General features: G+C 41.6%; 1 protein-coding gene across 3 annotated transcripts in view; it reads left to right on the forward strand.

Moving 5' to 3' along the window:
- uggt2 (UDP-glucose glycoprotein glucosyltransferase 2) overlaps positions 1–12,580 on the forward strand; it is a 46,428-nt gene that overhangs the window by 2,545 nt on the left and 31,303 nt on the right. For all 3 annotated transcript variants that reach the window (XM_020456161.2, XM_031795856.1, XM_031795866.1), the window contains exons 5-20: positions 3,432–3,544; positions 3,756–3,933; positions 4,857–4,953; positions 5,046–5,115; positions 5,199–5,299; positions 7,135–7,234; positions 7,560–7,620; positions 7,862–7,953; positions 8,166–8,316; positions 10,074–10,193; positions 10,402–10,487; positions 10,604–10,739; positions 11,023–11,154; positions 11,706–11,870; positions 12,008–12,131; positions 12,226–12,324. In XM_020456161.2, coding sequence (XP_020311750.1) covers positions 3,432–3,544; positions 3,756–3,933; positions 4,857–4,953; positions 5,046–5,115; positions 5,199–5,299; positions 7,135–7,234; positions 7,560–7,620; positions 7,862–7,953; positions 8,166–8,316; positions 10,074–10,193; positions 10,402–10,487; positions 10,604–10,739; positions 11,023–11,154; positions 11,706–11,870; positions 12,008–12,131; positions 12,226–12,324 — 1,825 coding nt within the window. The remainder of the gene's footprint in view (positions 1–3,431; positions 3,545–3,755; positions 3,934–4,856; positions 4,954–5,045; positions 5,116–5,198; positions 5,300–7,134; positions 7,235–7,559; positions 7,621–7,861; positions 7,954–8,165; positions 8,317–10,073; positions 10,194–10,401; positions 10,488–10,603; positions 10,740–11,022; positions 11,155–11,705; positions 11,871–12,007; positions 12,132–12,225; positions 12,325–12,580) is intronic.

A 12,580-nucleotide genomic window follows, 5' to 3' on the forward strand; every position in this document is an offset into this window, starting at 1 on the left:
TTTGCTACTTTCTCAAATAATCAATAGTCTATAGTTGCACCATGCAGCCCATATATGTTTTCATTTCTAAGACATTCTAAGGTTTGTATCATTCACAACTAAAGTTACCAAATAACTATTAAGTCTATTCTAAAATTGATTTTTTTTAAAGTCCCCTCATCAATCTACACACAATACCCCATAATGACAAAGCAAAATCAGTTTTTATTAATTATTGCTAATTTATGAAGAAAAAAAACTACGTAAATATGAAATTTACATAAGTATTCAGACTCAGTACTTTGTTGAAGCATCTTTGGCAGGGATTACAGCCTCCAGTCTTCTTGGGTATGTCGATACAAGCTTGGCACACATGTATTTGGGGAGATTCTCCATTCTTCTCTGAATTCTTCCTCTCAAGCTCTGTCAGGTTGGATGGGGAGCGTCGCTGCACAGCTATTTTCAGGTCTCCTTCTGTACTTTAATCTTTCCCTCCATCCTGACTAATCTCCCAGTCTCTGCCGCCGAAAAACATCCCCACAGCATGATGCTGCCACCCCCTTGCTTCACCGTAGGGGTGGTGCCAGGTTTCCTCCAGATGTGACACTTGGCATTCAGGCCAAATAGTTTAATCTTGGTTTCATCAGACCAGATAATCTTGTTTCTCATGGTCTGAGAGTCCTTTAGGTGCCTTCTGGCAAACTCCAAGCGTGCTGTCATGTGCCTTTTTCTGAGGAGTGGCTTCTGTCTGGAAATTCTACCATAAAGGGCTGATTGATGGAGTGCTCCAGAGATGGTTGTCCGTCTGGAAGGTTTTCCCATTTTCACAGATGAACTCTGGAGCTCTGTCAGAGTGACCATCGGGTTTTTGGTCATCTCCCTGACCAAGGCCCTTCTCCCCCAATTTCTCATTTTGGCCATGAGGCCAACTCTGGGAGTATTGGTGGTTCTAAACTTCCATTTAAGAATGATTGAGGCCACTGTGTTCTTGGGGACCTGCCTCGACACAATTCTGTCTCGGTCCTCTATGGACAATTCCTTCAGTTTTTGCCCTGACATGCACCGTCAACTGTTGGACCTTATATAGACAGGTGTGTGCCTTTCCAAATCATATCCAATCAATTGAATTTACAACAGGTGGACTCCAATCAAGTTGTACAAATATCTCAAGGATGACCAATTGAAACAGGATGCACCTGAGCTAAATTTTGAGTCTCATAGCAAGGGGTCTAAATACATACAGTGGCAAGAAAAAGTATGTTAACCCTTTGGAATCACCTGGATTTCTGCATATATATGTCATCAAAAAGTCACAACAGTAGATAAACACAGTGTGCTTAAACTAATAACACACAAACAATTATACGCTTTCATGTCTTTATTGAACACACCATGTAAACATTCACAGTACAGGGTGGAAAAAGTATGTGAGCCCTTGGATTTAATAATGGGTTGACCCTCCTTTGGCAGCAATAACCTCAACCAAATGTTTTCTGTAGTTGCGGATCAGACCTGCACAAGGGAAAGGAGGAATTTTTTAACATACCTCTTTATAAAACTGCTTCATTTCAGCTATATTCTTGGGGTGTCTGGTGTGAACCGCTCGAGGTCATGCCACAGCATCTCAATCGGGTTGAGGTCAGGTCATTGTCCTGTTGCATCACCGAACTTCTGTTGAGCTTCAATTGGCGGACAGATAGCCTTACATTCTCCTGGAAAATGTCTTGATAAACTTGTGATTTCATTTTTCCGTTGATGATAGCAAGGTGTCCAGGCCCTGTGGCAGGAAAGCAGCCCCAAATCATGATGCTCCCTCCACCATACTTTACAGTTGGATGAGGTTTTGATGTTGATATTTTTCTCCACACATAGTGTGTGTTCCTTCCAAACAACTCTACTTTAGTTTCATCTGTCCACAGAATATTTTGCCAGTAGCGCTGTGGAACATCCAGGTGCTCTTTTGCGAACTTCAGATGTGCAGCAATGGTTTTTTTTGGACAGCAGTGGCTTCTCGTGGTGTCCTCCCATGAACAACATTCTTGTTTAGTGTTTTACGTATCATAGACTCGTCAACAGAGATGATAGCATGTCCTAGAGATTTCAGTAAGTCTTTAGCTGACACTCTAGGATTCTTCTTCACCTCATTGAGAATTCTGCACTGTGCTCTTGTCAGCTTTGCAGGACGTACACTTTTAGGGAGAGTAGCAACAGTGCTGAACTTTCTCCATTTATAGATGAAGATCAAGGCTTTTAGAGATACTTTTGTAACCCTTTCCAACTTTATGCAAGTCAACAATTCTTAATCTTGGGTCTTCTGAGATCTGTTTTGGTCAAGGCATGGTTCTCATCAGGCAATGCTTCTGGTGAATTGCAAACAAACATTTTGTGAGTTTTTTTTAAAGGGCAGGGCAGCTCTAACCGACATATCCAATCTCATCTCATTGATTGGACTCCAGGTTAGCTGACTCCTGACTCCAATGAGCTTTTATTGAAGTCATTAGCCTAGGGGTTCACATACTTTTTCCAACCTACACTGTGAATGTTTAAATTATGGATTCAATATAGACAAGAAAAATACAATACATTTGTGTGTTATTAGTTTAAGCACACTGTGTTTGTCTATTGTTGTGACTTACATGAAGATCAGATCAAATTTAATGACCAATTTATACAGAAATCCAGGTAATTCCAAAGGGTTTACACTCTTTCCACTGTATGTAAATAAGTTATATTTCAATTTTTTTGACATTTTTGACATTTCTAAAAACCTGTTTTTGATTTGTCATTATGGGGTATTGTGTGTAGATTGATGAGGGTATAAAAAAAACCTTCTTTAGAATAAGGCTGTAATGTAACAAAATGTGTAAGGGAAGTGGTCTGAATGCTTTCTGAATGTCGGACAGGTTTTCAAATGATCACTTTTACGTCCAACATAGCCACTTCACTTGCTCCATAATGGAAAAAATATATCCTTTCTATTTTATTCAGCTAAGTTCAATTCTATTATTTTTTACTTTTAAACCATATAAAATAAAATAATGGCAAGGGACTTATAAGCATTTCTTGTCAGCTAAATGAACAAGCCTACAGCCTATGTCTTTGGAGCATAGCCATATAACTAAACATACAGTAGCCAACTCATATTCTGTTCTGAAATACATTTTCTTCATATCATAATGTTTCTTTAGACCTTACTGAAATAAATTATGCATTTATTGTGATGGTGTATATTAAATCGATTTATTATACTTTTTAAAATGTAGATGTTCCAATGGCGCCCATCAGCGGCTTGTATGTGTGGGGGCCTGGAGATGCTAAATGTGTTTATGTTAATTAACGGTCAATTACCGTGAGACCGGCAGTCTTCTGCATGACAACCGGCTGACAAAATATCATGACCGCCACAGCCCTAATGCTGTAGCCTAATTGTGTCGCTCCTCTGCTCTCAATAGATAGGCAGTGATGAGTCTCCGCCTGAGGCATGCCTTGCCTTTGTTTCGGTCCATGGCCAACATGGCTGCAGCACAAAGGATTTAAAGAAGCTCCTGAAGGCAGCTGCAGGCAGGTAGCTACACACCACTTCGTTCTCATCTCCTCAGAGGATCTACCTCACTCTAGTGCAAGAGTGAACTAACAACATAAATTATAATAAATGAAATGAAAATTTTATTTTATAATTAACAGTTAATAAATTATGTTATTCAAGTTTTATTAGTACAAATTATAGATTTGTATGTAAATGGTGGAATCTAACTTCTCTTTTTACATGTTTGCAGGCCAAAACCTTATCTATACAAGAATGAGCACAGATACCCTGGACTCAATAAGACAGATGTCCCAGTTGTGATCCTTTATGCTGAGATCGGCACCAAAAAGTTTGGCTCCTTCCACAAGGTGCTGGCTGAGAAGGCTGCGGAGGGCAAGCTCATCTATGTGCTGCGTCACTTTGTAGCCGTGAGTTAGTGAGGCTTTTTTGGATTTCCTTAACAGCTTTGAACGGTATTTAAGAGTGATGTGCTTTAGCCAGGGATTGAAGTGGGATTTTATAGGGGGTGCAACAACCCTCCTCAAAACCGGGTGCTTTACTACACTTATTTTGAACAGTAATTTATTAAATTACCACTGTATGGTGTTTTTGATCCTCAGTTGCTATTAACTCATAATGGTTGGCTGTGCTCTTGTACATGTGAAAATCTGATTTGGTTTTGTCCAATATTGGACTGATGTAAGATTGCGTGTTGTTGGAAGCTTGGAAGTGTTCATGCTAATGTAGAACAGGCTTGTGCTTTACTGTGCATTGTGGTCACTGGTCCTGACTTTGAGCTCTGTGGGAAGATGGAATGGAGGGGGTGACAGGAAGGCCATTGCAGCTTTAAGAACAACATCCACAAAGGGCGAGGTCATCAGGGCTGTACAACAAATGGATTGCATTAGCTGCCAGTGTTCAGCAGGAGAATACAGATAACCAGAGGAAGTTTAGCTGGGGCCTGAGTAACGGATGGCCTGACACTGTGAGAAGCAGCACTAATGTGTTCTTTTCAGAGATGTACCACAGAGTTCACGAGCTACCGTGTAGGTGTAAAAGACTACACATTCAGAGCGCCTCGTGTCTCTAAGATGTGAATAAAATGTGAAGAATCACAGGGTCGTGGAGTTTAAGTTAACATGCCAGGCCCTTTGGCATGCACTACTGATTGGTCCGATCATGAAGAAAAAAACATGATTTCTTATAGGCCTTGAAGTGTTAAAGTGTTTTGCTTCTCCCTTATTCGGTGTCAGTATGACAAACACACATCAGTACTGTTGGTTCTTAGATTGAATTAAAACAGATGCTTTTATGGTTAAGATTATATTTCCATTGCTGATTTCCACTACAGGAGCCAAGGCCCCAAAAGATGCTGTTGTCTGGATATGGTGTTGAATTGGCCATAAAAAGCACTGAGTACAAAGCTGTGGATGACACACAAGTAAAAGGTATGTTTGTGCACGCCTATTCTGTATTAAAATATATATTTAACTGATGCCAATTGAAGAATATTAATGGCAACTCTGCTGCTTTTCCACAGATAAAGGAACAGTGAACACTGATGTGGATGACATTGATGAAGTCCAAGGCTTTCTCTTTGGGAAATTGAAGTGAGTTAATGAATTTGAGAGTCAATGTATTTGTATAATAATATTAGAACCTTAGTATCACCTTCTGTCTTGTTCCATCCCAGAAACTCCCACCCAGACCTGCAGGAGCAGCTAGGGGAGCTCCGGAAGCATCTGTTAGAGAGCACCAATGACATGGCTCCTCTCAAAGTGTGGGAGCTTCAAGGTACTGAGCATCCATTAGTTATGCTAGAAGTTTTTCCTGGCCACATGACCTGACTAGGAAAAACTCAAGGCCCAAGCTAATAGATACCTCGAGTGTACCAACTCAATATTAGAGTGTGTGACTCAATATTAGGATGATGCTCTTAATATTTTGTCAGAAGGGGACCATTGCGCTCTCCCTGAAGCTTGGCTGGTGCGTAAAACCCTCGAATTCAGACAAACAAAAGATGTAATGGGTCCACACTCGAAAAGATGTCACATAAAGGTTACATAATTTGTATTTTTTCTTTTAATTATTATTTTCACTCCGTCATGGATAGCATACGTAGCCATTTAGGCTTTGCAGCCTTCAGTGTTTTAGGTACAATTTTATTTGAATTCAAAACAGCATTTGTAGGGAACCACTGATGAGCAGCAGGTGCTTCTAATTAGGGTTGCCACTCATCTGCCAGTCAGGGATGTAGCTTTTCTGGTCTACCTGTATTCAAGTTAGTCACGAACAAAATACAGAATTATCGGGTATGGGAGCGGGCACAAAGGTCAATTGAGGGCATCAGGCGTGAACCGTTAATTAATCAATTGCCTCAGGTGGCTGCTCACTTGGGTACATTATATCAATTCATGAGATAGCTTACCACAAAGGACATCAGGCTCAAATGTTCATAAATATGTGGGGCTAACTCATAAACGACATGTAAAATCTGATATGGACACTGTTGTTGTATATCTTTTGGCCAATAGGAAGGAGATGAAATCGAGTTATTCATTTATACCGTGCGGGGATACAGAATTATATTTATATACAGTTGAAGTCGGAGTTTACATAAACTTAGGTTGGAGTCATTAAAACTCGTTTTTCAACCACTCCACACATTTCTTGTTAACAAACAGTAGTTTTTGCATGTCCATTTGGACATCTACTTTGTGCATGACACAAGTAATTTTTCCAACAATTGTTTACAGACAGATTATTTCACTTATAATTAATTCACTGTATCACAATTCCAGTGGGTCAGAAGTTTACATACACTAAGTATACCTGTGTTTATTGACAATAGACTTGATGCCATCACAGCTGTCACTGAAAGTAAGTATATAGTTGACAGAAAACTATTTCTTCTATTTCTTAAGTAAGTTTTATGCAACATCTTTTTGATTACGGACCCATTATACATAGTTTGTCTACACCTCAGTGTATACCACTCGATCTGAGCAGGAAAAGGTCTGAGCCCTTGTTGAGGAAAACCCCCTGGCCATACCCATTAGTTGTGTGCTAGCCTGTGTGGCACTTAGTGACTGTGAGGATCACCATGGTGACAGTTTGATGAATGGAATGGAAATGATAGCACTTTACTCTTGAGCTTAGTAAAGCAATCAGTTTATGTTCAGTAGAGACTGTCAAGCACAGGTTCAATGTACCGGGCTTGGCAACGTGTTGCTCTAACCGTGTGCTATTACTTTGATTGTGTGAAGTGGAGTGGAAATAGGCAGGACGAAGCAAGCTTTCAATAACCCTTACGCCAAATCAGTTCAACACAGAATGGTATGATGTCCTATAAAAAGGAAAATGGTCTACTATTTGAAATATTTAGAAGTTGAGCTAATGATATATGTACCGACTTCACAGAGTTTCACGGAGTGCCTCAGTCTGAATCAAATATTTGAATGAAATCAATATTTGATTCAATCTATGTATTACAAATGAACATTTATTTTTATGCATGGCCATTTTTCACCAAGTACTGTAGGCATCCCAAGGTGATCTACTTTTCCAAGAGAAAGTTATCAACTGGTTCAACTTCAAATGATTTCAACTTCTGATGAAAATATCTGCAGATCTAAGCTTCCAGGCAGCGGCCAGGATCATGTCTGTACCAACGTTTGATGCTCTGAAGCTTATGAGAGACCTCAGTCAGAACTTCCCCAGCAAAGCCAGGTGAAGCTATACACCTCACACTCTTTCTATTTAAAAACCTTGCACAGTCTGTAGGAATAAATAAGCCTATTTGACATGAAATAAGAAGAGGTTCTCCCGGCTTGTAGACTTGAATCCGATCCTGGAGTGCAACTTGTTTTAGACGGCTGTTATGAACAACAAACCAGGAGTGCCGAGTCAGCGGTCTGGCGCGTGATTACAGAGAGTCGGCTGTAGATATATATACCATCTGAGGGCCCACAGATTTGGGAGATTAAACGGGGGTTTTACTGCTCGATGGGGAGAAAAAAGCTGATGGTGACTACATGTTTTACTGTTCCCACAGATCACTGACAAGAGTGTCTGTGAACCAAGAAATGAGAAGAGAAATTGAGGAGAACCAGAAGGTGTGATATCAAAAGCAGCAGTTTGTCCCTAAGACTGTGCACTTGTTTGTCTAATGTGAGGTCTCGACGTATCATCTGTTTACGGCTATTAATGTAAATGCTCTTACATTCTTTCCACTGGCATCTTAGAGCTTACAGCCCGGAGAATCTATTTCTACATTGTGATATCAGGCATACACTATAGAGAGGATGAGGGTTTGGTTGGCATCAGACTAACCGCAGGGAATCCTCTCTGTTCCAGCGGCTGAGTGAGACCATGGGGATCCATCCGGGAGATGGAGGCCTGTTCATCAACGGCCTTCACATTGATCTGGACGTCCACAACCCCTTCAGGTACAGTAGGAGCTCAACTCAGCAGGGAGGATCAACTGTCAGCTTTCCTGCTCTCTGCTCTCTCTCCCCCTGGTCTCCCCAGCCTCAGCACTGGCTGCCCACAGCTCAGTGCTCCAGGTCTACGGGATTAAAACTAGCCTAGTGCACCGCCGACAGACAGCTCCCCTGTTCGGGGGAAATGAATGCTGACCTGCGATTTCTGTCTTTGGTAGCATCTTGGACACTATCAGAGGAGAAGCCAAGATCCTGGAGGGCCTCCATAACCTGGGCATTAAGGAAGAGAACCTAGGCAAGCTACTGAGACTGCCCATGAACCCAGTGGAAGAAAACTACGCCTTAGACATCCGCCATCCAGCTATAACGGTGAGAGTCAGGGTGTTCATATTATTTGTTTGCAATATGTGATCTATAAGCTAAGAAAGCTTTATACGCTGTTTATTCGTTTGGGGGTTTGAAAGGTGTGAGAAGACAACATATTTTGTGAGAATCAAAATATAGGGTACAAAACCAAGGTCCTTGCTATCTTGGAACCATGGGACGTCCCAACTCTGACTTTACCCCATTGAAGTTGACATTTACAATGGTTAAGGATTAAGGTTTATGGTTCCAGGGTATGGTTAGGATTTAGGGTAGGGACGTCCCAAAGATCCCAGAAAGCACTAACCACAAAATCAAAAGTAGCTCTTAAAGGGCCAGTAGCCTACATTGGGTGTACAATTTTAAATTACAGCATTATTTAATCTACTGTATTCTTCTGCTATTTATTCTGTTACCAATAATATTTACATGTTAATATTATCTTCAAATTATAATTATTACTGTATGTCTCATTTTTAAACTAAATCTATTAGCGTCCAAAATGTAATTAGGTACTGTATATCTAACTGTCCGATAACACGTTCTGATGGAATGGCTTGTCCTGTACTTTGTAAAAGCCCAGAGTGCATTGAGTGAATGTTGGACAAAGATCTAGGTTCCTTCCTGAACATAACAATGTGAAGGCAAAGTGTACTCGGACCACAAAATAGGTGAAGTGAACTGGCAAAAGAGTCCTCATTCAAAGGCAAGGGCAGTGTGAATACAAAGAGAACCGAGTTCTTTAGCTTCTTCTTTTTTTTTTACCCCAGAGTTCACTTTAAAGAGGACTGAGATCGATTATTTTAAAGAGGACTATATGTTAAAACACCCTGAGAGATGAACCCATGCCAAGAACCATCGTCCTGCAGAAGGGATTGTTTTTTTCTTTCTTTCTCCTGGCCCAGATCAGCATTGCAGGTGCTTTGTCTTGAGTGCTGGCATCGGGGTGTGGATTAGAGGATCAGTCATCAGACTATTGCACTAGTCCCAGTCTGCCAAAAACCTCAATTATACACTTGGCAGCCAGCCAAGGAAAGCTACTGTATCAAATAAAAAGAATTACTTGCAAACTTTAATATGATACTTGAAGAAAGCAACAACAAATGAACATGACATTTCATCTAGAGAATGTCTCCTTCCGATCAGGCTTGCTGTTTGTCTTTTCTCTCAGTGAGGCAAGTAGAAAATGTTACCCTTTGGGTTGTCTGCTCTGGGCAGAGACCGACAGGAGTGTTGGTAGGTATCCCATTGTGACTCTTTGTTACTCAGGGAGGTTTCTCAGCCTTCTGAGGGGAGAGAGAGAGAGAGAGTTCTGTTAGTGCCAGTTTGGCTTGTAATGGATTATTATTAAGCTACAGTAGGCATTTGCTTCCCTACCTCCTAACACTAGAGTCTATACATGTTGCTAACGTCCCATGCACTTTTCACTCAGATGGCTTAAACATAGCACCATCTGCTCCCGGGTGAGTATGGGGTGAAGTGCAGTAGCATTGAATTCATTTGATCGTTTCCAAGACTAAAACTGTCGGTTGCTGTTATGTATGGTATTGAGTTACGGTTGACAATATTTCTGGCTGATGCGAGTGTGGCTTATTTTATTATTAAAATACTGAATTCTAATTAAATGCAGCTACGCTCGCAAAGCTTTCACTGTGCTGATTACTCTGATGTATTTGGGCCTCGGGACACTTAAACTCAGTTTAAGACTAAACTAATTCTCACAACCTTCCACACTAAACCAGCTTTCCTCTTGCCTTTCCCAGTGGATTAACGACATCGAGACAGACTCCATGTACCGCAGCTGGCCCTCCGGTGTTCAGGAGCTCCTCAGAGCCACGTTCCCCGGGGTTATCCGCCAGATACGACGCAACTTTTTCAACCTGGTGAGTCCCAGGAGGAAAGGAGAGTTGGGAAGGGTTGTGACACAAAGCCACTGGAACAGTTGTTTCATCTTTGAGAGGAAGTCCTGTATAATAGATGGTGGTCTGGTGAATTTGCGCTACAATAGACCTACATGTCAAAGTAAACTGATTCTGTAAGGATGTTTATCTAGCTGAGAAGTCAATCTGTCTTACGTTCCGTTGTTTTCAGGTGCTGTTGCTGGACCCAGTTCAGGAAGAGAGCATTGAGCTGGTGAAACTGGCAGAGCTCTTCTACAAACACAAGATTCCTCTCAGGTACTTTATAGGTTGCAGAGAACTACCCGTTTCTCTTTACACCTGTCAACCTCCACCAGATGGTGACTCAAACTCTGTCTGCAAATTGAAACAATGTATCTTTCTGCTCCTTTAAGGATCGGATTTGTGTTTGTCGTCAATACTGACGACGAAGTCGATGGAACTACGGATGCTGGAGTTGCATTTTTCCGGCTGCTGAATTACATCGCCGACGAGTATGATTTATCACAGGCTCTCATGTCTATGGTTTCTGTGAGTATCTCATGCTTGTAAATCTTTCCCATTTCCAGCGAGCACTTTCTTGTGGAATTATTTAAGCACAATCTTTTGCAAGCTCATGTCTCTTTTGATGTTTCTCAGTTGTATAATAGTGCCCTCTCTCAGTTGGGCTGCTGTCTCAGACATTATTGGACTAGACGAGTAAGGGTTTGCCTGAGGCTTCAGACTATGTAGACAGGCCTGGAAGTTATCGACAGTGCCTTTGATGTAATGGAGAGGGACGGTCAAGTCTCACTGACGTTTTGTGCACTTGCAGATGTACAACAAAGTGGAGATCGGCGAGGCATTGTCTGTTGACACAGTGTCTGCATATCTCAAGAAGAAGTTCCCCAAAGCCAGTGCTGCAAGGATTCTTGGGGAAGATTCCGAGTATGATGACAAAAGAAAGGTGTGATTAATGGACAGTATGTTTCTATTGTGTGTTTACTTGTCAAACGTAAACCATAAGATAAAGTATTTTACAGTGTCAAAATACCAGATTAATTTGATTACATTCCTCTAAAGGTTTCTTCATAATCCATAAATCACTAATGAAACAGGAAGCAGAGAGAACAGTCTATGGCTTGGGTGGATGGAGTCTTTAATGATTTTCCAGGCCTTCCTTTCACACCGCCTGATATAAGAGGTCCTGGATGGCAGGGAGCTCGGCCCCAGTGATGTACTGGGCTGTCCGCACCACCCTCTGTAGCGCCATGCGATCGAGGGCGGTGCAGTTGCCATACCAGGCAGTGATGCAGTCAGTCAAGATGCTCTCTCATGCTTCAGCTGTAGAACCTTTTGAGGATGTTAGGGCCCATGCCAAACGTTTTCAACTTCCTGGGGGGGGGGAGGCGCTGTCGCAGTTTCTTCACGAGTGTGCGCGTACTTGAAGCCGAGGAACTTAATCAAATAGCTTGAGTGTCCATTAACCCTGGCGCTGGTCTGTGTTGGGGACAACAGGCAGGGGCAGTGTTCTACAAGAAGAGTGGTTTGGGCCCTCTGCCTCTGGCTCTGTTCAACGGAGTCCCACTCAATGCTGAGGAGATGGACCCAGATGAACTGGAGACTGTCATCCTACAGCGCATCATGGACACCACCAACTTCTTCCAGAGAGCTGTCTACATGGTAAGAACTGTTGGGGGAATTGTAGTCATTATCATATTCCATTTTATTTGTGGAAACAGATCTAAGTTTGTTATTGAATATGAGAAGTGTTTTGGTTGAATAGGTTATGTAAATAATATGATTTACTCACGCCACAGGGCCAGCTGACTGAGGGGACAGATGTGGTGGACCATCTGATGGACCAGGCCAATATGGTACCACGCATCAACCCTCTCATCCTCAGCACTGACAGGACCTATCTGGATCTCACAGCCTCTCCAGGTAACAAATACCACATTCTTGTCCTTTTGTTAATGTGTATGTTGACAATACAGTCTTCATACAATTGACAATACTTTTCATTTTCCCCTTTCAGTTGTAGATGACTGGAAGGACACCACCATGTACTCATACCTGGACTCCAAGGACAAGACTGCTATCATTGCAAAGAGAATGAAGTATTTCACCAAAAATGGTAAGAGGCCGGGTATACTTTTGTGGCACTCCTGATTTTATATTTTTTTCTCCCTTGAGTGTAAATACTGTAGTGTTGTATGGTTGCGTATACTTGAACAAAATAAACAATTTGTTCAAAAAAAGCTGAGCAGCTTAAACGACACCGAGAACATCTGAGGAGTGTTTGTTCGTCAAACATTTCATTTCACCAGGCGGATCTTCACACTTTACACACGGATAATATACCGACATATTAGTATGGATCCAGAGATGTG

The sequence above is a fragment of the Oncorhynchus kisutch genome, linkage group LG2 (assembly GCF_002021735.2).
Source record: "Oncorhynchus kisutch isolate 150728-3 linkage group LG2, Okis_V2, whole genome shotgun sequence".
Taxonomy (NCBI): domain Eukaryota; kingdom Metazoa; phylum Chordata; class Actinopteri; order Salmoniformes; family Salmonidae; genus Oncorhynchus; species Oncorhynchus kisutch.